Raw genomic sequence first — 24,227 nt, 5'->3', positions numbered from 1 at the left:
TTCACCATCATGGAAGCATTGTTTGAAACCCTATTTAACTAATAACGCAGAGTGGAAAAAGCCGTATCTCTGTCTGTCTGTCCTTTGGTGTCGCGTCTCCCTTTACTCTTTTGAGGACCTGTTTCTCAGAGTCTCCTGGAACATGGGGTTCCACCAGATGCCTAGATGTCAGCTTCACAGTTCTTTTTCTAATCTTTGTGACCATTCTGTCTGCTTGAATTATAGATTGCATTTGTCAAATAATGACAGATGCAATTGGAGGTCTTCTAAGACCTTTGAAATTCAAGTTCCTGTGTTGCGATTGAAGTTGGTACTGTCTGCCCTGCACAGTCAAGGCTAGGATGCTTTAGAACTGCAGCTAAGCACTTCTAGGCTGGGCCGCTCCAACTTTTACAGTGTGCAGTGAAGAAACAAAGGTATTTTGTTTTCTACTTTCTTAAATAGAAAGTAGGAAGGCAGGCCATTGAACTGTAAAATATGGTCTCTTAAATGTTAGGAACGGTTCTGCGACACCATGTCCTTTGGGATGTTGTGAATCTCCATTTCTGTTTCTTCGTCATCCAGGAGGCCTTATCAGTTGTGAGTGAGGACCAGTCGCTATTCGAGTGTGCCTACGGAACACCACACCTGGCTAAGACAGAGATGACTGCATCCTCGTCCAGTGACTATGGTCAGTCATCCAAGATGAGTCCTCGAGTCCCTCAGCAAGACTGGCTGTCGCAACCCCCAGCCAGGGTCACCATCAAGATGGAGTGCAACCCTAGCCAGGTGAACGGTTCCAGGTAAGCAATGCTGGCCTTGCCTCTTCCAAACCTCGATTCTTCCTCCTGCTGAGATGTGGCGCTTCTTTGCTCGGCTCTAAGGACTCTCAGAGAGTGAGGCCACTGACTGGCAAAACAGGGCACTTCTAGGAAAACATTCTCTCTGGTGGTTTGGGCTGAGGACAGAGGCTGCAAAACCGGTAGTGCATTTACCAAGAACTTTCCTTGAAGACGGCTGCTCAATTCTGTGTCCCAGGTGTGCGGGCTGAGTGGGAGTGGGGCTTACTCACATATGGCAGAGTTCATTTCTGAGGCCTTGTTGCCTGGAAACGACTGCTCTCTTGTGTTTCTATGGAGACACAGTGTCAGCTAGTGGCCAGGCAGTGTAGCATCTGCCCAAACTATACGATTTTGCTTGTAGGTCCCCCTTGTATGCACACTCAAACTTAGCTGGCTATCTCCACTGTCCCTGTCCCCTTCTTAATGTCCTTTAATGCATGATGCTTTTTTCTCAACGTAAGCTTCTCAAGTCTCACCTAGCTGCTGTTTCTTGAGTTTGTTGTGGGAATGCAGCTGACACCTAGAATGTTTTATCAAACCATCCCGAGCAATCCAAAGCATTCCAGTACACAGAAGTTTGAAAAGTGGCAGAAGGGACAGGGAACGTGCTCAGGAGATGAAGCATTTGCCACATGAGCATGAGGGTTTGAGTTCGAAACCCCTGAACCTACATAAAACTAAGGATAGTAGCATTTGTCTGTAATAGCACTGCCCTAGCAACAAGGTGGTAAGGAGAGGCTGGAGACTCTCGGGGAACTCCGGGGGCTGGCTAGCCTGACGTAAACAGTGTCAAACCATGAGAAGACAGATCTCAAAAATAAATAAATAAATAAATAAATAAATAAATAAATAAATAAAAGTTGTAAGGTGCAGATTGACACTTATGGTTGTCCTTAGAATTCCTTAATGTGCTGTGGCACCCCCTTTCCAGAGAGAGAGAGAGAGAGGTCGGGGGGAGACAGAGAGGAGGGGCGGGCAGGCAAAAAGAGGTGGGTAGCGTTAATTTCCATTATGATATCCTATATATACCTAGGGGAATGAATGTTAAACCCAGAGACAAAGGCAGGATAATTTCTTTTAAATCCCCTACGATCTCCATTATACACAAGGACCTAAGAACAGTTCCCATTTCCTTGCGTTTCATGAACACAAAGCCCCTTTATCCGTAGTAAATCACTGACCCTCTAATCAGCGCCAGGGGGACGGCATGTTCCCCTCTGATGGATGAGGAAACCGCCGAGCCCGAGCGGGCTATTGGCTGGCTAGCCCAGACATGCAGCTTAAAAGGACTCAGAATTTGGATGGAAACCAAAGTGCTGGGCTCGACACGCTGAACCCTTTTCAGCTATGAGAGGGTCTCTTTGTTACATGTGTGTCTCCATGCTGACTATGTTTAAAGTGTTGTGTTTCATGCGTGCTGGAGACCATTGCATCAGCTGCCAGTGTTGTGTTAACTCGGGCGTCAATCTCAGAACTTCCAAGGAGCTGTTAGCTGGATGGCTGCTGGGGCAGCACGGGAGGTGGGTGCCGTGGGACTGGCCTGCACTCGGAGAGGGTGGCCATTTCTGTGTGTCTGCTTTCATCCCCACTTAGTATTTTGTCAACTTGCTTGCTTTAGGTTTGGTTTGTAGTTTTTTTTTTTTTTTTGAGACAAAGCCGACTATGTAGCCCAAGCTGCCCTTGAACTCAGGATCTTCCTGCTTCTGCCTTGTAAGGACTGAGGGTGTAGGACTGTACCACCACACTGAGAAGTACTGGAGTGGAGGCAGGGCTTAGAGACGTCCATCCTCTACTGAGGGCCTCAGTACTTAGAAGCTGAGAACAGGGCTTGGCTCACCCGCAGACAAGGGGCAACAGGAGGACTCTGATTGGCTATGTCGATTCCCTTCAGGTCTGCTGAAGACTTGGCCCCTCTCCTTGTCCCCAGCCCCGTGGCTTCTCCTGACTCTCTCTGATATGGGCTTCCATGGGGTAGGTCTTCCTGCAGTGATATGCCTTTTGAAGCCAAGTTCAAAAGCTGAGTCTGGCTGTGGCGTTTGGCCCAGGACCCGCATGGGCCCTGCTGCTCTAAGTGACTTAACAAGTGGAGTGTATTGTGTAGCCTTGTACTTGTCAGAGCAAGGCATCTCCGTCCTCACAAAGCAGAGCTCTCAGCTGTGACTTTCTCCGTATCCCTGTCTATCCGTGACTGCATAGGAGCCAGCAGAGGAAGAAGAGGAAGGAGGGAGAGGAGGAGGGGAGGGGAGGGAGAAAGAGAGGGAGGAGGAGAGGAATGAGAGGAGAAAGAAGCGAGGGACAGCGTGGTGGAATACTGCTAGACCTCAGGCCCCCAAGCTCCTGAAAGAAGACACAGGGTCAGGGTGAGCACTGCTGCCGTTCAAATTATTTTTATAAAACATAATGAAGAGACGGCAGGAGCTGCTGCTGCTTCTGCCGCCTCTGCCGCCGCCGCTGCTTCTGCTACCGCTGCCACTGTCTGGCTTGTCCAGGCAGATTCTTGCAGACAGAAGCTAATTTCAAGTCGTCCTGTACACAGTAGCCATCGCCTCCCAGCTTCAGGGTTCGGTGATAATTCTGTCTCCCTCCTTTCTTCCCTCAGACCTCCCTCACAGGAAACACCCTGGGGTTCCCACAATCGGAGGCTGGCAGTGTACAAAACTGAAACCAGCTGCTAGTGCTGTACACAGAGAGTCCCCTGGGGCTCTAGGCTCTCCCGGGTGCCAGCCTCCAACAGCTCCATCTGCAGCGGGGTATCCACGACTCATGAAGGCTGGCCGCACAGGCCAGAGCTAGTGTTCCCTAAGGCATGGCCACACCAACTGCCTTCCACTGCCAGGTGCTGGGCTCTGCCCAGCAGGCTGCTTCCTTGGCTCCCCTCTCTCTTTCATCAATCGAGACAGTGGTACTTACACTTTCAGGTCATGTGTTAATATATGATTTAATGTATCAGTAAAGAATATAACGAACATAAATCAAAGAAACCATGAAATTTGTCTTTCTGAGGCAGACTTAATTCACTTAATATGATTATCTCCAATGATCTTCCTTTTCCGTGAACTATATAACTTTGTCCACTTTTATGGCTGAAAAATATTCCATTTGTGTGTATATATATCACATTTCCTTGATGGCAATTCTTGCCAGCCTGCTTAAGGTCCCAAAGCTACTGGAACTTCATGAGGTGGGCTCCCATGCTAGGTGCCCTACTCCCAGGCCTGTCCCCAAACTTCTTGGAGCCAGAAACTCATCGATTCCATCAGATGAGGGTGTTCTTGGGGTCATGCTTCTCAAAATGAGGCCCTGAGTCAGGACCTGGGGACAAGAGCTCAGTGTGTATAGATCTCCAGGCTCTGGAATCAGAAGAAATGTGGGTTAAATCTGCATGGCAACAAGGAACACTGCCCTCATCCTGGCATTCTGGGAGCTGAGAAGCACCACTCTGGGGTACCACTGAGGGAGGGGAGAGACAACCCAGTATCTGGGTGCAGAGTCAAGGAACTAGGTCAGCTCAGCAGGTCTGTGCTTAGGAAGGCTGTCCTCCCACCCACAGGTGTCAGCATCTCTCTTGTGAAGGTTTTCCTCCCCCCCCCACAGGGTCAGCATCTCTCTTAGGAGGGCTGTCCTCCCCACACAGGGGTCAGCCTCTCTCTTAGGAAGGCTTTCCTTCCACCCGCAAGGGTCAGCATCTCTCTTAGGAGGGATGTCCTCCATCCACAGGGGTCAGCATCTCTCTTAGGAGGGTTGTCCTCCCACCACAGGGGTCAGCATCTCTCTTAGGAGGGCTGTCCTCCCCACACAGGGGTCAGCATCTCTCCCTATCTCTCTTAGGAGGGCTATCCTCCCACCACAGGGGTCAGCATCTCTCTTAGGAGGGCTGTCCTCCCCACACAGGGTCAGCATCTCTCCCTATCTCTCTTAGGAGGGCTGTCCTCCCACCACAGGGGTCAGCATCTCTCTTAGGAGGGCTGTCCCCCCACCACAGGGGTCAGCATCTCTTTTAGGAGGGCTGTTCTCCCACCCACAGGGGTCAGCATCTCTCTTACGTGGGCTGTGCTCCCACCCACAAAGGTCAGCATCTCTGTTAGGAGGGCTGTCCTCCCCACACAGGGGTCAGCATCTCTCTTAGGAGGAATGTCCTCCTCACACAGGGGTCAGCATCTCTCTTAAGAAGGCTGTCCTTTCCCCACAGGGGTCAGCCTCTCTCTTAACTCACCACGAGGATCCTGGTGGGGTGTGGACTGTAGGCGATGAAGTTCCCTGGGCCTTGGCTCTTGGTGTCACCTGGGACCTACCTCACTCTTGCCTGTGGTCAATAGCAAGACGTCTTTGATGTATTTTAAAGGAGTTTTTTAAACTTTGACATAGGAACTCATGTATCCAAAGGCTAGTCTTAAATGTGCAGCGTGGCTACAGATGACCTTGAACTCTTGACCCCCCCCACGCGCCTCCACCTTGGACAACAGGGTCACCTCTTAGAAAGTGGCATTGGTTAAATACCCAATAACAGAGAAGGAGAAGATCTCTTGGTTGAACAGCGGGAGGACATCCTAGGATAAGGGGATGCCCTGCAAAGGCCCCGTGATTTTCCTGAACCCACAAGAAGGCTGTCGTGCTGGACATGCGGGGACCAGGAGGAGCAGTAACCGGAGGAGTTTGCAGAGGGTACTGTGAGGGACCCTGGCTTTATCGCAGTCAGCCTGGAAGCTTGCCAGAGAAGTAGCGCTGCGAGTTTATCCAGACTCCACCGCTCTGCCGGCTCCTGGGCTGAGCCTGAGAGTTGGGTGCTCTTGTAGGACACCAGGCTGTGTTGTGCTGGGTCTCTGCGGAGCAGCAGAGCGACAGACAGGGACAGACATGTCGGGATACACATTGGCAGGAACAGGAGCTAAGTCGTCTGCTACTGGAGTGGACAGGGTGAGGAAGGAAGGAAGCAAGGGTAGAGGCTGTCAATCAAGCACACTGGGCAAACCAGAGCTAGAAAGCAACTTGGGTTCACAGCCGGGGCTCCTCTTCAGTGACCTCTTTCTCACTGTGACTGGGCTCCAACAAATACCAGGTAAACATGGCGGGCACTCCCGCCTCCGTTGGTGCTGTAAACCTTTGCCCATTCCACCGATGGGTCCCAGCCCAAGGGATTTTTGCCCACAGGAGGAGGGTGGCAATGTCTGAAAGACACTGTGTATGTGGTATGTGTATCTGTGTGTTGTGTGTGTGTGTGTGCTGTGCATGCACACGTGAATGTGTGCGTGTGTGTGCATGTATTGTACACGTATGCACATTCCTCCTCATTCCCTCTGAGCTTCCCCACTTAGCTGAACATTTCCTTTGCTGGCAGGGATGGCGGAGTCTTCTCCAGGGAATGGTAGCACAGTAGTGTGTGCCCCCTCCTCTCCTCTCTCCGATTTCATGTTTGCACTTGACCTGATCTAGTCAGAGTTGCTATTGTACGTCTCTCACCTTTGCACCAACTCCACGGGGTCTCCCACGGGAACTGCGACACCCTTTCTGATGGCCCTCGGTGATCTTCACTGCACTAGAACGTTAAAGTCCTGTGTTCGGGGCTCGCTCTTCATGCTTTGTCTGCCGCTGTTAGAAATGATTCTGTGTACCTGTTGCACATGATCCGTAACGCAGCTCTTCAGGGCCAAGCACTCTCTCTTTGTGCAGTGAACTCGGCTTGAATGTGTGAGCAGTTCACAGGCCTCTTTTCCCACTTGCTTTTTTCCCTCACTTGGGTTTGCTATACATATGCTGTCTTGTACTTGGGGAGCCTTCAGCATTATTTGGGGGCCAGTGACAGTCCCTGGACTAATTGCATTTGCTCCTTTCTGCCTCAGGGCTCTGACTTGCACTGACAAAGAGTTGCCTCCTAATTGAGCTCGGCTGGCCTTCAGGCTGTAGCTGGCACAGTGCTGGGAGACTTTCAAATGGGTGGTTTTTCCTACCAGTAATGGTGAGTGTCTTAGTCAGCTTGGGTTTCTATGACAAAAATACCCAGACTGCCTGGCTTATAAACAACACAAGTATGTTCCTCGTATGTCCAGGGGGTGAGAAACCCGCACCAGGGCAGTGGCGGATTTGGTGTCTGGTGGGCACCTGCTTCCTGCTCACTGAAGGAAGCTTCCTGCTGCAGCCTCGCATGACTGAGGAGCAAACTCTTGGTTCTCTCTCTGTCTCTGCCTGCCTCTCTCTGTCTTTTTCTCTCTCTGTCTTTGTTTCTGTCTCTTCTATGTCTCTATGTCTCTGTCTCTCTGTATGTCTGTCTCTGTCTGTCTTTCTATTTCTGTGTCTCTCTGCTCATCTCCTCTACCTCTGTCTGTCCCTGTTTATCTCTTTATGTGTTCTCTGTCTTTTTATCTCTGTCTTTCTCTGTCTTTGTCTCTGTCTAGCTCTCTCTGTCTCTCTGAATCTCCATCTTTCTCTCTTCTGTCTCATCTGTCTCTTCTCTTTGTGGCTCTCTCTCTCTCTCTCTCTCTCTCTCTCTCTCTCTCTCTCTCTTTCTCTCTCTCTCCCCGTCTCTCTCTCCTAGTCTCTCTCCTGCTAGCTTCGAATGCCTGTGTGCAGTCTGTGAGCGCCACAGGTCGACATCACCCAGCTTCCTCAGTTGTTCTTCTCTTCACTTTACTCTCACCGAGGTTGGATGTCTCACTGATCCTGGAGCTTTTTAACGAGCTCACCTGGCTATTTAGGCTCTCTGGGGACACCCTGCTCTGCGCCCCACAAGCTCTGGGATTACAGTCAGGTAGCCATATCCACCTAGCTTTTATTTATTTATTTATTAAAGATTTCTGTCTCTTCCCCGCCACTGCCTCCCATTTCCCCCCTCCCCCAGTCAAGTCCCCCTCCCTCATCAGCTCAAAGAGCAATCAGGGTTCCCTGCCCTGTGGGAAGTCCAAGGACCACCCACCTCCATCCAGGTCTAGTAAGGTGAGCATCCAAACTGCCTAGGCTCCCACAAAGCCAGTATGTGCAGTAGGATCAAAAACCCATTGCCATTGATCTTGAGTTTTTATGTGGCTGCTAGGGCTCTAAACTCTTGCGTGATCCAGTGAGCCATCCCCTAGCCCTGGAGTTTTTGTGTATAAAAACACCAGTCCCACCCCGAGGGGAGGGCTCGGTCCTTGTGTCCTGGCTGCCTTCCAGAGTTCACACAACTCTATCAGAATTCAATGGGGACCCACCCGCACTTGCCACAGAGGGACCTGTGGCTCCTTTTACTTGTGTGGACCCCATGCTGCAAAAGGGAGAAGTGGGTACACAGAGGACAAGGTTAGGGAGGGGCACAGAAGTTCTGTCATTTCCTGTCTTGCTCCCCTTCCTCACTTCTCCTTAGTGTCCCGCCATTGTTACTACCTTTGAAGGTCAAACACGCGCAGACCACTTTGTGAAAGAAGGGACACAAGGCTGCAGTCCTCCACAGGGTTGCTGATTGGCTGCAGCTGAAGGGGAGAAAGGGCCTGACTCTGGCATTTTCTGCATTGAAAGTGAAGTCATCAGTTGACCAGAATTCACATATTTTGAAACACAAAAACCCGAAGCTTGGGATTAGAGCTTGCTGTGCAAGCACGAGGACCTGAGCCTGGATCCCTAGCATCCATAGCACGAGGACCTGAGCCTGGATCCCTAGCGTCCCTGTGAAAGCTGGGCCTGGCAGTGTGGCACATGCCTCTAATCTCACCCTTGGTGGGGGCGGAGACAGGTAGATTTTCCCTGGGTCTCCTTGGCAAGCTATCCTGGACTGATGGGAAATCTGTCAGTTCTAGTGAGAGACAAGCTGGAAGTAGACTGAGAAGTGACATCTGACATCAACCTCTGGCTTCCTCATGCGTGCACATACATGTACTACACAGAATCAAACACACACACAGTACATATACCACACACAAATACACCATACATCACACACATGAATATTCACATACACACAGACACATGCACACCACATACACATGAATACACACATAGACACACACCATACACCACACACGAGTACACACATAGACACAGACACATGCACACCATACACACACAGAGAAACATGCACACACAGAGATAAAAATGCACACCATACATCTCTCTCCACACACACACACACACAGACACATATGCATACCACACACTCACACGCACATGCACACACATAGACATACACATACACACACATGAATGCACACATAAACATACACACACTCACACATGAACACACACACGCACACACACCCTCAGAGCCCCAGAATGATGACTCAGTGGTTTTTTTTTCTCTCTGAAAAATATCTTTCAAATAAAGCTAAAGAAACTCACATGTAGCAGAGATGCTGTGTCCAGTCTTCACTGAGGAACTATAGAAGTCATATTCTAATCCTAAACATCAATCCCTCCACAAAGTTTGCATTTCCCTCTAGTCCTCAAGACCCAAGTGAGGCACTGTCCTGTCCTGCTGATAGCCATCTTTGGCTATAAATAGAAACATGTATTTAAATAATTAAACTTCTCTAGGAAATGTCAGGCCCCTGTCGCGGAGACAAAGAACTAACTGTTGTCTAGTTAGCATTTAATTCATTTCGCCTTCGACTGCTTCAGAGAAGGGGAGGACCAGGGTTGCTGGGAAGAGGGAGAGATTCCAGGTGTAAGAGAATATTTAGCCAGAGTAAAAATAACCCTCAGCTGTGAAGACAAGCGTGCACGGTTTCAGTTTGAGCCCGAGCTACACATGAGTCACGCCGGGCCCCACCCGCCGCTCAGGCCGTGGGGTCTGAAGCAGCTTTTCCACTGCGTCTGATTCAGAAATAAAACAGACCCACAAATTACCCCGGAGCTGGCCAGACAATCCACTCCTTGTCTGGGGTCCTAAAAATACCTTTTGTGGGGAGTTGCTTCCATTCACGCTGTGAAACCTGGGACGGGTGGTTTGGCTAATTAACGCCGGGCAGGGGCTCTGGGAGTTAGATTGAGTTATACTCCGGTGGGACCCAGGCCCGGAGAACTCATCCCGGCCAGCCCTGTGTGGGGTGGGGTGGCTCACGGAAATGACTTTCCTCTCTTAGGATGCTGTACCTCCATGCATCTTTGTTAATGTGTGTGCGTGCATGTGTGCGTGCATGTGTGTGTGTATGTGTGTGTGTGTGTGCACCCTTGCCTGTAAGAACACATGGAAGCAAGATGACGACCTGGCCTTCATTCCTCAGGCACCACTCCCTTGTTTTGTTACCTGAGACAGGGTCTCTCACTGGCCTGGAGTTCACCCAGGAGGCTAGGCTGCCTGACCACTGAGTTCCAGGGATCCCCTGTCTCCAGCTTCCCTAGGCTTGTTTTTCACTTGGTTCTGAGGATCACTATCTTAGTAAAGGCGAGAATTTTACTGACTGCACTAGCTCGCCAGCCGTAGCTTGTGATCATCCTGGAATATGAAATTAAAGTAAGGGGCCTTAGCCACTCCAGTGTCGCCCCTGAGGACAGGGACGCTGATGTCTCCCTGCACCTGAGACAGTGCTTGCTATAGAAGGCTGTAGGCACATTTGTAAATGAGAATGAGGTGATTCGCCCAGGGGAATGTGCTCTTCTCCCTGTAGGTCAAGGACAGAGGCAGGTTGGATCTAGCTGCTTGGGTTTGTCTCTGGAAAGGAGAATCCTGACGTAGCAGCAAGGGCATTTGAAAGGACAACTAGGAATGTCCCAGTGTAGGACAAAGAGTAAGGCCCTGAAGAGTCACCTTTCTGTGCAGGGAATGAGAGAGAGCTAGGGGATGGAGAACCGACCTTGAAGGACCAGGTGTTTGACAGGTTTGGCTGGTAGACTCTACCTACCCAAATCGAAGGTGCCTGGGTTTCCCATGTTCCACCTTAACTGACCTTGGGCTTTATGCAGGGCTGAGTGTCTCCTCTAAGTGTTCTAAAGGGAGGGTGGACCAAGGTCTGTACCCGGTAACACCCTAGAGAAGTGAGGGCCATCTCAGCCACCAGGGTGGTGACAGGTGACACAGCAGGGACAGCAGCCACACTCGTCAGGCTAATGGCCAGGGCTCTGCCATTTACTGTGCCTTATTCCATGATGGAATCTGCCCTGCCGTAAGTAGACGCCACGTCAGAAAATAGACTGCAGACGCCAAGTTTATTTTGTTTTCCAAAGACCGAAAGACCTCATTTTATATTTCTTAGTCGGTTTTTCCAGGGTTATTACCCTCTCTTAAAAAATAAAAAAGGTACATATGGAAACAACTGAGAGAGATTTTCTTCTTGGGCCGTACGCCGCTTCCCAGCAGCCTGTTGTCTGTCCTGGTCCTCGACCGTCCCTTCACCGGTAGATGATCTGAGTCAGGTTGTGCCCACTCAGCTCTTCTGGCCTGGGACTCTCTGCTCTGGTTTTCTTTCATCCACCATCTCTGAGGAACATGCACCCTGCAGGGCAGCCCCTGCATCTTCCAGGGAAGAACACTGTGGCCTTCAACTGCAGAGTCAAGTGACCCTTCCAGTCAAATTTCAACATGGGATGTATGTCCACACAGGCACTGCCTTCTTCAGAGCTCTCCCAGAAGCTCTGCCTTCCTTCCAGGTGGGCACCCCTCATACAGTCAACAGAATAACGTGCCCTCAGTAGCCAGCTCCACTCTGAGGAGGAGACTCTTGGGGAAATATTCAGTACTGAGGAAAGGGAGTCTTTTGAGAGATCACCCGACCAGGTCTTGCTTGGGCGAATGAACCAGTGATGTTGTAGCTGCTGAAGAGCTTGAGTTCAGGATCTTGGATGCCAGAATTTGAATGCTAGTTCTTCCAGGACTAGTCATGTAGCTTTGGGCAAGCCGTCCCCTCTCTCCCAATTTATCGTGACAGTGCTGCTTACTACGATGGGGACAGGATCAGCTCGCTTGGAGAACTGTGGGATTGTGGTTTTCAAGATTTATTTATTTTTTTATTTACATGTATGTGTGTCTGTACAAGTCTATGCTGTGTGTGTGGGCACCCGTGGAGGCCAGAAGAGGGTGTCAGATCCCTTGGGACTGAACTTATATGTAGTTATAATCTGACTGATGTGGGTGTTGAAAACCCAAACTTGGGTCCTCTGGAAGTGCAGCCAGTGTTCCTAACTGCTGCGCCACCTCTCCAGGCTCCGTGAGGCGTTTAAAAGAATGCTGTCCTGTTTCTGATCCTGATAAGATTTCTTTTTCTTAAATAAAGTAATATCTCAACTGATGACTTTGAAAAGGGTTTCCTTTCTTCTGGCCATTGTTCTTGTGTGTGTGTGTGTGTCTGTGCATGGGATATGCCAGGGAGTGATTAGATCCCTAGCTAGAATAGCACGCCAGGGTTGCACTGTAGACTTTAAACTACCATAACATGCAGCCCAGGGAGTTCTTGTCTACCTCAAATTAGGGTCTTTGTCTTTCAAAGCAGAGCCTTTTCCCTTCGCTCTGATCAGGTGTTCTCTGCAGGTGAAGAAGCATGGTGAGTTCAGGCCACTGCACCTGACATTCTAGCTTGTCGCTTCTGGGAACCTCCACCCCATCCCCACTCTTATTTTATGGGTAGAGGTGTTTTGCACTGTGTATATGCCTGTGCACTGCTTACATGCCCAGCGTCCAAGGAAGCTAGTGGACATAGATCTCCCAGGACTGGGGTTACAGTTGGCTGTGAGAAGCCATGTGTATGTTGGGAATGAAAGCCAGGTCCTACAGAGGAGCAACCAGTGCTGCTCCTGCCCACTAAGCCCCTCTCCACCCCACCTCATCTCCTGTGTGCTCTCTACTCTGTAAGATGTAGGTGACATCTGTTGAGCTGCTCTGAGGACTGGCTGCCATCAGGCCGGGCTCCACACGTCAGTGCCAGGTCTTCCTATGGCAAGCTCTAAGAGCTGACAAGGCAAGATGATAATGAGAATTACTCCACCTACTTAGTGTTTGCTGGAAAGTTATGCTGGGCACTGGACCATGCAGGAAGGATAACCTTGCCTCTCAGAGTTAAGAGTTTCTTCGTTATTGAAAAAAAGAATAACGGTCAAAATCATGTCTCATCCCATCTTCTTCCTTTAATAACTAAATGTAATAGGGTGAGACATTATATATTTTACCTATTATTCTAGAGATAAAAGTTTTGGAAATGGGTCTGATGGTTTCATTTTGGTCTTTTTATGATGAGGGATGGGATTAGAGACTCGTTATTGACATGAATTATGCCTGCCAGTTATAAAATGAGTGCAGAGTAGCTTTGCTAAAGGCGCCCTGCTGTGTTTGCTTGCTTGTTTAGAGACAGTCTCACTGCATAGCCCAGGCTGGCCTCAACCTCACTCTGTAGTCCAGGCTGGCCTCAAACTCGTGATCCTTCTGTTTCAACATCTACTATCCCTGGCTTTGACTGTACTTTAAATAGTTATATATAGTTTGGGCACATACTGGCAAAATGCAACATGACAGCTTATTATACCAATATTTGGTGAGGGTGTCTGCTTCATTTAGTAGAAAAACGCCCCAAATCAGTGTATGGAGTTCTTGTCCTCAGACAGGAAAATTAAACTGCCAAGAATTAGAGGAGGGCTGAGGATGTGGCTCAGTAGGTAAGTACTTGTCACACGAATCCCAGAACCCATGTAGAACCAGATGGAGCAGAGTGTGTGTGTGTGTGTGCGTGAGAGAGAGAGTGTGTGCATATGTGTATGAGTGTGTGTATATGAGTGTGTGTGTATGTGTATGAGTGTGTGTTGTTCTACTGTTCTAAAGCACTGTAGGAAGATCAGATATGGGAATTCCTAAGAAACTCCAGGGCCAGCTAGCATGATCTACACAATGGTAAACACTAGGAGACCTTATCTCAAATAGGGAAGTAGGTGAGGAGCAGCACCCATGGTTGTGCTCTGGCCTCTGTAAGCACACGGTGGCACTCATGTGTCTACACACATACACACTTATGTGGTGATAGACAAAGAGGTGGTTAAACCCCAATGCCACCTCTTTCTGGCCTTCACCATTCTGGTGATTCATTCCTTTGGCTGGAAAAGAAAGAACTGTCGGTGCCTGGTATACAGTAGGCACTCAGTAAGTTATAGTAGATGAATAAGCAGTGGACTTTACAGTCATATCTAATGTTGCTCTTGTGCCCTGGGTACCACCTACTGTCAAAAAAAATCTCCTTCAAATCCTTAACTTCTCTCCCCAAGCATCTGTAAGACAACATACCAAACCATTCCTATAACACTAGGTTGACGGATTTTTCCAAAGGGTTAGGAAACTCTGTCTCCAGCAAAGATACTGTGTGGTTTGATATTAGGATGAGTCTCACAGAGATAATCGTTTGCAGCCAGGAAAATATTATAACATCAAGCAGAAATCATGGCTGTGTCGACAGCACTGGAAACACACAGGCCCTGCTCCGTGGGAACGTGTTCAGTTATTATTTAAATTGCCTTCATGTTGTCACAGCCGTGAGAACTTTATAAGACAACAGTCTGTCTTTCCCGGGGTCTTGGGAGGAACTCGGTGTGTAACCCTGGCGTGACCTGCACAGATAGCTTGTTGATGTCTCCTTGGTGCCAGCACTGAGCTGCTCTGTGGTTCTGGATGCATTGGCAAGTGATGCTGAGAAGAAATCATATTTCAGAGCCTGTGGGTACTGTGTAAACTCTCCCTGGGCACTGGGTCCTTGGCCAGGCCTTCCTGTTCACAGTTTTGTCAAGGCCTCTGGATGAGAGATGAATTTCACGACTCCATTTCAGTTCTGTCTTGCTCAGAAAGTAGCCCTGCACACCTGCCTGCCTTAGGTGCTTTTGCCCTTCTCAAACTCAAAGGTCAAGTCTATTGTAAGCCTGAAGTTCGGTGACTCTGCAAGTGACCTTCCAAAGATGCAGCTAACAAGCACTGGAGGAGACAAACAAAGGTCCCATAGAGGCGCAATCAAAGTCTTCAACACTGGATCGAACATCTAAAGTCAGGAGTCCTTGGGGTGCCTAAGATTTCCAGGAATACGGAAAATGGAAACCAAACCACAATGAGTCCATGTGCTGGGTAGAGCTTTAGAAGTGATTCCTAAATTCTGCTTTAGTTCATGTAACCAGAATGTAGAGATATCATTGCTGAGGTGATCCAGGTTTAGCCATCTGTGGGATAGCCGTCATCCCTGGGCTAGCCTCCATCCTTCCTCTGTAGGGTAGCCATCATCCCTGGGCTAGCCTTCATCCTTCCTCTGTAGGCTAGCCATCATCCCTGGGCTAGCCTTCATCCTTCCTCTGTAGGCTAGCCATCATCCCTGGGCTAGCCTTCATCCCTGGGCTAGCCATCATCCCTGGGCTAACCGTCATCCTTCCTCTGTAGGCTAGCCATCATCCCTGGGCTAGCCTTCATCCCTGGGCTAGCCTTCATCCCTGGGCTAACCGTCATCCATCCTCTGTAGGGTGGCCATCATTCTTCCTCTATGGGGTAGCCATCATTTCTGCGATAACCAGCTGAGAAAACGGCCATATATTTCTTTGTTCCCTGATGAAGGTGGATTTCTTCTTCTGTTTTAGAAAATATTTATTTTGTTTTATATGTATGTGTGTTTTGCATGCATGTATGTATGTGCATGCCTAGTGCCTTTAGCAGTCAAAAGAGGGCTTCCGACCTCCAAAGTGGGAGTTACAGATGGTTCTGAGCTACCATGTGGGTGTGCAGCATGTGCCCTTAACTGCTGAACTGTCTCTCTAGCCCCTAAAACTGGTTTTCTTACTTGCTGTTTACCTGTAAGGCCTGACTTTTATGTCTCTCAAACATCACTTACACACACACACACATACACACACACACACACACATGCACACACACGCATGCACCCACATACACACGCACACACACATGGACTCCAGCACATACACACATATGCACGTTTGCACGCATACACATACACACGTATGAACTCATACACACATACACACACACACACACACACACGGACGCACACACACACAGACACTTTTCTTTTCCTGGAAAGGAGTGTTAATCTTTTTGCAAAGACAGTGACTGCCTTATTGATGTTCCTGTGGCCTGTCCCCAGGGTCAGTGGGGACAGCTCGTCTCATATGCAGTGCCATCTTCAGGTTACTCTCTGGGTTCTCTCAGGCCACTGGTCTCTACTCTTCAGTGGCCTCCCTCACCCCGGTCCCCCACCTTCTCCAGCTTCCTGACTGCGCCCTGACCCCCATCACCATCAGTTCTCAGTTCCCCAGATCCTGTGTTTGTACAGGAATGGGAACCCGAGAGGGGATTTTCCTTGAGGTTTCCAAAGAAGCATCACCCCAGGAAAGCATGGCTGAGCAGCCCGGGCCCCGTGTCTGTCTGCCGCTAGCCCTGTTTGCTGTCACTCTGCGAGAATGAACAGCAGCTCGCTGTTCCCTGAGTGTTCCCAGTCAGCTGTCACAGAGGGAGTCTGGACACGACAGTTTCAGGAGTCGGTTAGCAAAATAGAAGCCAGACAGCAGCTTGGCTTCCCACGTATGTGCTCTGTTTCTCCAGAGCGTGGGCCCCAGCATGGTCGCAGACGGCTGTGCAGGCTGCTGAGACAACAGGAACTCTTTACTCATGGTTCTGAAGATGGGGCAGCCAAGGTCAGGTGCCAGAGAGCGCCATGTCCACTGACCCAAGGGCGTTCTCTTTGGGTGAGGGGTGGCTGCATCCTCACATGGAGGGAGTGAAACAATGGGGGGGGGCTCTCTTTCTCTTTCTTCCTACTTGCTTGTCTCGTACATGTGTGTATGAGTATGTGTGTGTGCATGTGTGTGCAGGTATACACATTCATACACTTGCCTGTGAAGGCCAGAGTTCAGTGCCTGGTTCTCCGTCACTTCCACTTGATTCTCTGAGACAAGGTCTCTTCCTGAAGCATGGATCTCACCAGTAGGCTGAACTGGCTGGGCAGCACTGGGACCGTGAGTGCACACACTGCATGCGGGGCTTTGTAGTGGACCCTAAGGTCCAGCTCCAGCCTTTATGTTTGATAAGTGATTTACCCACTGAGCCAGCTCCCCAGTTCCTCACTGTCCTCTCATCCTTTTCTCACCGGCTCTACCGCCCTGACCTGAGCTAAATCTGGTTACCTCTCTATACCATTGCATGGGGCTTAGAGCTTCAGTGTGTGAATTTGGGGTACCATAATATTCTGACCTTTTTTGTTTGTTGGTTTGTTTGTTTGTTTGTTTTCGATACAGGGTTTCTCTACAGGTTTGGAGCCTGTCCTGGAACTAGCTCTTGTAGATCAGGCTGGCCTTGAAGTCACAGAGATCCACCTGCCTCTGCTTCCCAAATGCTGGGATTAAGGCACGCGCCACCACAGCCTGACTTACTCTGACTCGTGTAATGCTTTCATGGTCTTTCCCATATCTCTCCTTGGACCACTCCATGTATCACTAGCCCCGAGCCCTGCCCTCTGGGTACCCTACTGACAGCAGAACCTGTCTTCTTCTCCCACAGGAACTCTCCTGATGCATGCAGTGTGACCAAAGGTGGGAAGATGGTGGACAGCCCTGATCCCGTGGGGATGAGCTATAGCAGCTACATGGAGGAGAAGCACATGCCACCACCCCCCAACATGACCACAAGCGAGCGCAGAGTGATCGTCCCCGCAGGTCAGAGTCTTGGAGTCTCTGGTTAACAATCCCTCCTCCCAGGAAAGATGGGCCATCCCTAGTCAGGGACGACATGGCCACCGTTCTTGCTTGGGTCTACTCTCTGCTTCACCCTGTGTCCCTCAGCCCCATGTCAGTCTGTCCCGTTGTTCTTGATGAGTGCCGGCTACACCAGAGACTGAGAGAGTGGGTGGAGGGGTAAAGGTTCCACGGCTGAACATGCCTAGGAGGAAGTAGAAACCCACAAGGAGCCCACCCCAGCCACTCCAGCCTCCGGCTTCCTCTTGAAACACTTGGTTTCTTCATCCAAGGCAAACCAAGTTTTATTCATGTAAGATGGAGGACCAGGCTGAGCCGAGGCCTGCCTGAAGCCTCCATTTTATCCTTGTAGAATCATGATGCGTGGTGTCGCTTTGGGCCATCTCGTATTTCTGGGGTGTCATCAGGGTGCCTCGATGTTAGCAGTCTTTTCGAGGGAGAAGGGCCTGACTTGGGCCTCTCCACAGAGGAACATGAGGTGAGGAATCAGATCGGTCGACTTTCCGTGAGTGTCAGCAGGTCTCATTCAGAGGCACTCATTCAGTGATGGCCGGACAGACCAAAAGGTGCTTCCGCAGATGGCGTCTGGCTGGCACAGAGCAGCAGGCTGTTTCTTCATTCTGAAGGAAGCTGCTTTCAGCTGTGCCCTCCTCAGGTTGCTTCATGCCAATGAAGGCAGTTATTCAGTTAATGGTATTGGTAAGACAGTGAGCTGTAGATGGTTTTGCAAGTTGTGAATCTTTCAGTTATTGGTCAAGCTCCAGGTATGTGTGTTCACACGTCCACAGATGAACACACACACACACACACACACACACACACACACACACACACACACACTAGCAGCAGCAGAAGCTGTTGTATCCATCCCTTCAGCAGCAATACAGGGTTTCTAGCTGCCTCACTCAGGCACTTTTGGGGTGTAGAAAGCTCTGCACATGTTGAAATCTCCAAACCTGAGTGTCTGGTTCCTGGAGCTCCTGCTGGTTAGATGTAGTGCCTGGTACCCAAGGAGGTGAGCTGAAACCTTAACTGCTCTCCAGCATTCCATCACTACCTGCTGACATTCATATCAGACAGAGCAGGGTGGGGGAGAGAGAGACAGAGACAGACATATACAAAAGCAGGGTAGACTCAACTTTAGAGTAAAGGAATGAGGTGTGTGGCCAAAATGGAGAATTTAACATAAAGGAAGACCCACGTGTGATACACATGGTATCCATGTAAACACATGGTACACATATCTGTGTGAGCATGTGGTACAAATGGTATTGTTGTAAACATGTGGTACACATGATATCTGTGTGAACATGTGGTACATATTGTATCCATGTAAACATGTGGTGCACATGTGAACATGTGGTACAAATGGTATCTATGTAAACATGTGGCAGGTGATAACTGCGTGAACATGTGGTATACATGCTATCCATGTAAACATGAATGTGTGCACTCCTCTACTTGTTATGAGACTGCATCCCAATCAATCAGTTCATTATACACTGAAATACTGCACTTCTCTAGAAGGCATGCTAGTTTAGACCCACCCATCTAAACACCTGCACTAGCAAAAATCATCACACCAAGGCCCACTTATAATAAAGTGCTGAGTGGCTCAGGTGATGTGTTGACTGAAACCCAGAAGGATTGTTCTTTGCGCCCCCCTAGTCTGGGAAAATTCATTTCCTCAGCTTTATTTGGTGTCAGCTCAGATTTCCATTGTGACAGATGGCACGGACCCCGAAACCAGAGCTGTCTCCTCTCCTTGGCTCCTAACAACAGGCCAAATCTAGTAGGTTTAACTCTGAAGTCTGATTTCCAGATGTTTCCAAGGCTGTGGCCACAGATCTGTGTGTAGAAACAGTGGGTTCCAAGTGCACACAGAGAGCTGTTACTCTGTGCAATGTAAGCATCGTGCATCTCACAATCTGCTGCATCAAGGCTGTGTCCTCTGTGTGATGGGTGTGCCTCTGTGATTCTTTTTTGGTTTTTGTATTTTGTTTTCTTTAGACAGTTTTTCTCTGTGTATCCCTGGCTGTCCTGAAACTCACTCTGTAGACCAGGCTGGCCTTGAACTCAGAGATCTGCCTTCCAAGTGCTGGGATTAAAGGTGTGCACCACCACCACCTGGCATACCTCTGTGATTCTTAGAAGCAAGTGTGTGGAACCGAGGCTGCTATTTCATTATCGGTGGTGCATGGCAGGATGTGCTAACGGTGTGGGTTACTACAGAGCGGGGCATGGTCACAGCCTTCATGACATTCTTAAAAGTTGCAAAATGCTGAACCAGTGTAATAGGACCTCTGGTTTTAGCGGTTTATAGCATTTCTTTTTGTTTCTCCTCTAAAATAGATACTAAAATGTTCAGGCCACTTTTTTTTTTGCCCACATTTTAGTTTTGTTTTTCAAACAATCAGCTCAAACCCTTTGATATGAGTATCTCAGAGCCTGAGTGGCCACACCCATCTCTTCCTTTGCTCTGCATTCTCTAAGTTTTTCCTGTGTTCCATCACCATGGACAAAGGCGCCTATGAGACTGCACTGTCTCTTCTCCGTCTCCAAACACTCAGGCTGCAAAGCCCCGGCTCGGTATCTTTCCAAGCCCATCCATGTCAGATCACCCAGGAAGTGTCCTCTGAGCATCTGTTACTCCTGCCAGTCTCTTGGGAGAGGTCAGAGAGCACTCAGCACGACCCATCCAGGCGGGTGACTGGAGAATGTACAGAGCTCAAATTAATGACTCTGATGTGTGTTCTAGAATATCCAAGCAAAGGTAGTTTGTGCAAAAGAGAGGTTGTGAAAGTTTCCTTTATAGCCATCATGGCCCCTTTGCAGCCTCTGCCTTTTCCTCAGCCTCTGTTTCCTTAGTTCCTCCTCAGTCATACTCTACCCCAGGCACACTGCTGCCCGGACCCTGCATCTTCAGTGCCTGGGCCTGTGCTGTGTGCACGGCTGTGCTACCCTTCTTCCTTCCTTTGGTAACAAAGTCTGCGCATCCTTCAAGACCTCTTTTCAGTGCCCCACACCTATGTGCTTAACTCTCTAGCAATTGCTTTTCTCATGACACCTGACCAATCATCATGTTTTTGTTTCAGTCCATATGCTTATATGGGACACGAATATGTTTATAAAAATAGAGACAATGGATTTAATTCTAAAACATACCTGAGATGCTTTATGAGCTGTAAACTATTGACCACAGAACGTGTGACCCAAAATCAAAATTCAGATTCAATGAAGTGTGATTACAATACACATGGAAGACTAGGTATGTGAGGGAAGAATGAAGTCACGCTGACAGCAGGTTCGGCCAAGACGATGTGGTTAAGCCCCTAGTGTGGCTTTGAGCTCCTGGTTGTCAAGATAAAAGCTGCAATTTGGGGAAAACAATTAAAAAGTTGTTTCATAGGAAAAGTAATGCTTATCTCAGCCCAGACTCCAGAAGCAGTGTTCTTGGAACCCACAGACCTGACTGCCTGCTGCTTCAGTTGTGGCTCAGCCTTTCAGCATCCTGGGTCTTCTGACTGTCATGGAAAGGCTGAGTTAGTTACACTGCAGTCAGCCCGGGGAGGGCAGCAGCAGGTTACCGGGACTCTTCCGTGGCTTCGTGCTACAGGGTTTGGAGTTCTCAGAGTGATAAGGGACTGACATGACCCTTTCTAGAATGACGTTGCTGAGCCGCACCAGGAAACAGATAGGTGATGAGGATTAGATCCCCCCCCCCCCCCGGCTCCGATAGCTGGACCTCACATTTTCCTCGCTCCAGCTCTGTTATTTATGAGGCCTGTGTGACCAGATGGTAAGTTGTGCCAGGAGCCTCTGGCGTCCTAATCACAGAGCTGCAGGTAGGCACAGTAAAGGCCACATGTTGACTTGACGATAATTGTCACTTATTAAGCAGGAACCAGGGGATCATGGGAGTTGTGTGGTGATTGGAAATCACAGTTCAATGTCTCCCATGAACCACAAGAAAATAAATACTCAGAGAGATGAAGACGCTGTCCCAGAGGCACCCACACAGTTGAGTGGGGCCTGGGTCTGCAGAGAACCCATTGGTAGAATCCTATAGTCAGTGCTTCGTCTTTCTTTGTCACTGTCACCCCGCCAAGCTCTCCTGGTGGCCTCGCCCATTATGTCATGTGTCTCCCAACTAAACCACCAGACAAGTGAGAACTGAAACCACTTTATCTGTAAAGTTATCAGCTGCTGGTGGCTGAGGGAATCGTGAGGGTCATATGTAAGACTGGAATGTTATGAAAGAAAATGGATGGTAGCTGCCACCTACTGTGTACATGGTTGTCAGGCTGACACCTACTGTATACATGATTGTCAGGCTGGCACCTACTGTGTACGTGATTGTCAGGCTGGCACCTGCTGTGTACGCGATTGTCAGGCTGACACCTACTGTATACATGATTGTCAGGCTGACACCTACTGTATACATGATTGTCAGGCTGACACCTGCTGTATACATGATTGTCAGGCTGACACCTACTGTATACATGATTGCCAGGCTGACACCTACTGTATACATGATTGCCAGGCTGACACCTACTGTATACATGATTGCCAGGCTGACACCTACTGTATACATGATTGCCAGGCTGACACCTACTGTATACATGATTGTCAGGCTGGCACCTGCTGTATACATGATTGTCAGGCTGACACCTGCTGTGTACATGGTTGTCAGGCTGGCACCTGCTGTATACATGATTGTCAGGCTGACACCTGCTGTGTACATGGTTGTCAGGCTGGCACCAGCTGTATACGTGATTCTCAGGCTGGCACCTACTGTGTACATGGTTGTCAGGCTGGCACCAGCTGTATGCTGACACCTACTGTATACATGATTGTCAGGCTGACACCTGCTGTATACATGATTGTCAGGCTGACACCTGCTGTGTACATGGTTGTCAGGCTGAGACACCTACTGTATACATGACTATTGGGCTGATACCTACTGTGTACATGATTGTCAGGCTGGCACCTGCTGTGTACATGGTTGTCAAGCTGATACCTACTGTATATGCATGATTGTCAAGTGACACCTATTGTATACACGTTTGTCAAGCTAACACTTACTATATATGTATACACATGTTTGTCAACCTGACACCTACTGTATACGCATGATTGTCAAGTGACACCTACTGTATTTGTATACACGATTGTCAACTTGACACCTGCTGTCTATGCATGATTGATTGTCAAGCACACAGACACAGCATTTCTAGAAATGGTGGAGACCCTGCCAAGATATGATGCAGGGAATAGCCATTGCTCTCACTCTACTGAAGAAACAAAACTTACGACACCAAGAGAGTTGACCTGGGTGCTCTAGCCAGTGTCGTGAAAAACCAGAATTCTATCCCGGTGTTGTGTGACTCCCATGTAAACTCTTAATCCCATATAAACCAACAAAAACACCCAAGAAGAGCTAGGGGATGACATAGTGGAGTTTGTTGAGTTAGTGAGGTTCTGCGATGACCTTTTCCAATAGTTCAAAGTGAAGAAGAGAATCCTTGCGAGAATACACAGAAGGGTACAGAATTACTCTGACTTATTATGTAAATCGAGGGTGGAATTAGATTTCCAAGCAGAGTGAGTCTATTGATAACTGTTCCTCCCTTCAGGAAAAACGTTTTAAAAATGGGCCTTAACCAAAAGCTGGTTCTGTGGAAGTCTAGAGAGAGACGGGCACAGAGCAACAAGCATGTCTCTGGCCTGGTTTCACCTATGCTGCTGTGGCAAAAGTGACTCAAGAGACTCATGATTTAGCATGCTCACATCACGTCCATAGTCAGGAGCAGAGAGAACTGCATACGTGTAGCATGCTCACATTACGTCTACAGTCAGGAGCAGAGAGTACTGTATGCGTGTAGCATGCTTACATCATGTCTACAGTCAGGAGCAGAGAGAACTGCATACGTGTAGCATGCTCACATTACGTCTACAGACAGGAGCAGAGAGAACTGCATACGTGTAGCATGCTTACATCACGTCTACAGTCAGGAGCAGAGAGAATTGCATGTGTGTAGCATGCTCACATTATGTCTACAGTCAGGAGCAGAGAGAACTGCATGTGTGTAGCATGCTTACATCACGTCTACAGTGAGGAGCAGAGAGAATTGCATGTGTGTAGCATGCTCACATCATGTCCACATTCAGGAGCAGATAGAACTGCATGTGTGTAGCATGCTGACATCACATCCACAGTCAGGAGCAGAGAGAAGTGCATACATGGAGCATGTTTACATCACTCCACAGTCAGGAGCAGAGATAATGTGAGCAGAGAGAACTGCATGCGTATAGCATGCTTATTTGTTTGCTTATCCTCAGCACCCTTCCTCCACTTGTATACAGTTCAGGAACTCTGCCTAGGGAATGGTGCTGCCTGCAGGGGGCTGGGACTTCTCAGATCAGTCAGCGTAATTAATGCAATTTCTCATCGATACACTCATGGACCAGCCCAACATAGACAATCCTCCATTGGGAATCTCGTCCCAGGTGATTCTAGGTTGTGTTAATAGTCATCAAATCCTCCTAGGTGGGCAGCGGGAACAGTGGTGCGGCAGTGCTGTCGTGTAAAAGAAGGGATTGGAAGTGAAGCTTTGCTTTTGTTGTTTGAGAAAAAAGAGAACTTTGATGATAAAACTTTAAATTTATTTTAAATAATATCAAGAAATAGGAGAAATAGCATGGAAGTGGCCAAATGGCAGTAGGAGAGGGGATGGACATAAAAAACAAAATAGATCACCTTTGGGTTAAAGCAGTGGCTCACAGTGG

At 48.9% G+C, this 24,227-nt stretch overlaps 1 protein-coding gene across 4 annotated transcripts in view; it reads left to right on the top strand.

Annotated features, from left to right (window-relative positions):
- Nucleotides 1–24,227, top strand: part of Erg (ETS transcription factor ERG) — a 148,302-nt gene that overhangs the window by 98,388 nt on the left and 25,687 nt on the right. For all 4 annotated transcript variants that reach the window (XM_075961014.1, XM_075960997.1, XM_075960988.1 and 1 more), the window contains exons 2-3: nucleotides 565–782; nucleotides 17,245–17,399. In XM_075961014.1, the coding sequence (XP_075817129.1) occupies nucleotides 565–782; nucleotides 17,245–17,399 (373 nt within the window). The remainder of the gene's footprint in view (nucleotides 1–564; nucleotides 783–17,244; nucleotides 17,400–24,227) is intronic.

Source organism: Microtus pennsylvanicus, chromosome 1 (assembly GCF_037038515.1).
Source record: "Microtus pennsylvanicus isolate mMicPen1 chromosome 1, mMicPen1.hap1, whole genome shotgun sequence".
Lineage (NCBI taxonomy): Eukaryota > Metazoa > Chordata > Mammalia > Rodentia > Cricetidae > Microtus > Microtus pennsylvanicus.
The sequence above is the reverse complement of the archived record's forward strand: the minus strand, read 5'-3'. Positions and strand labels throughout refer to the sequence as shown.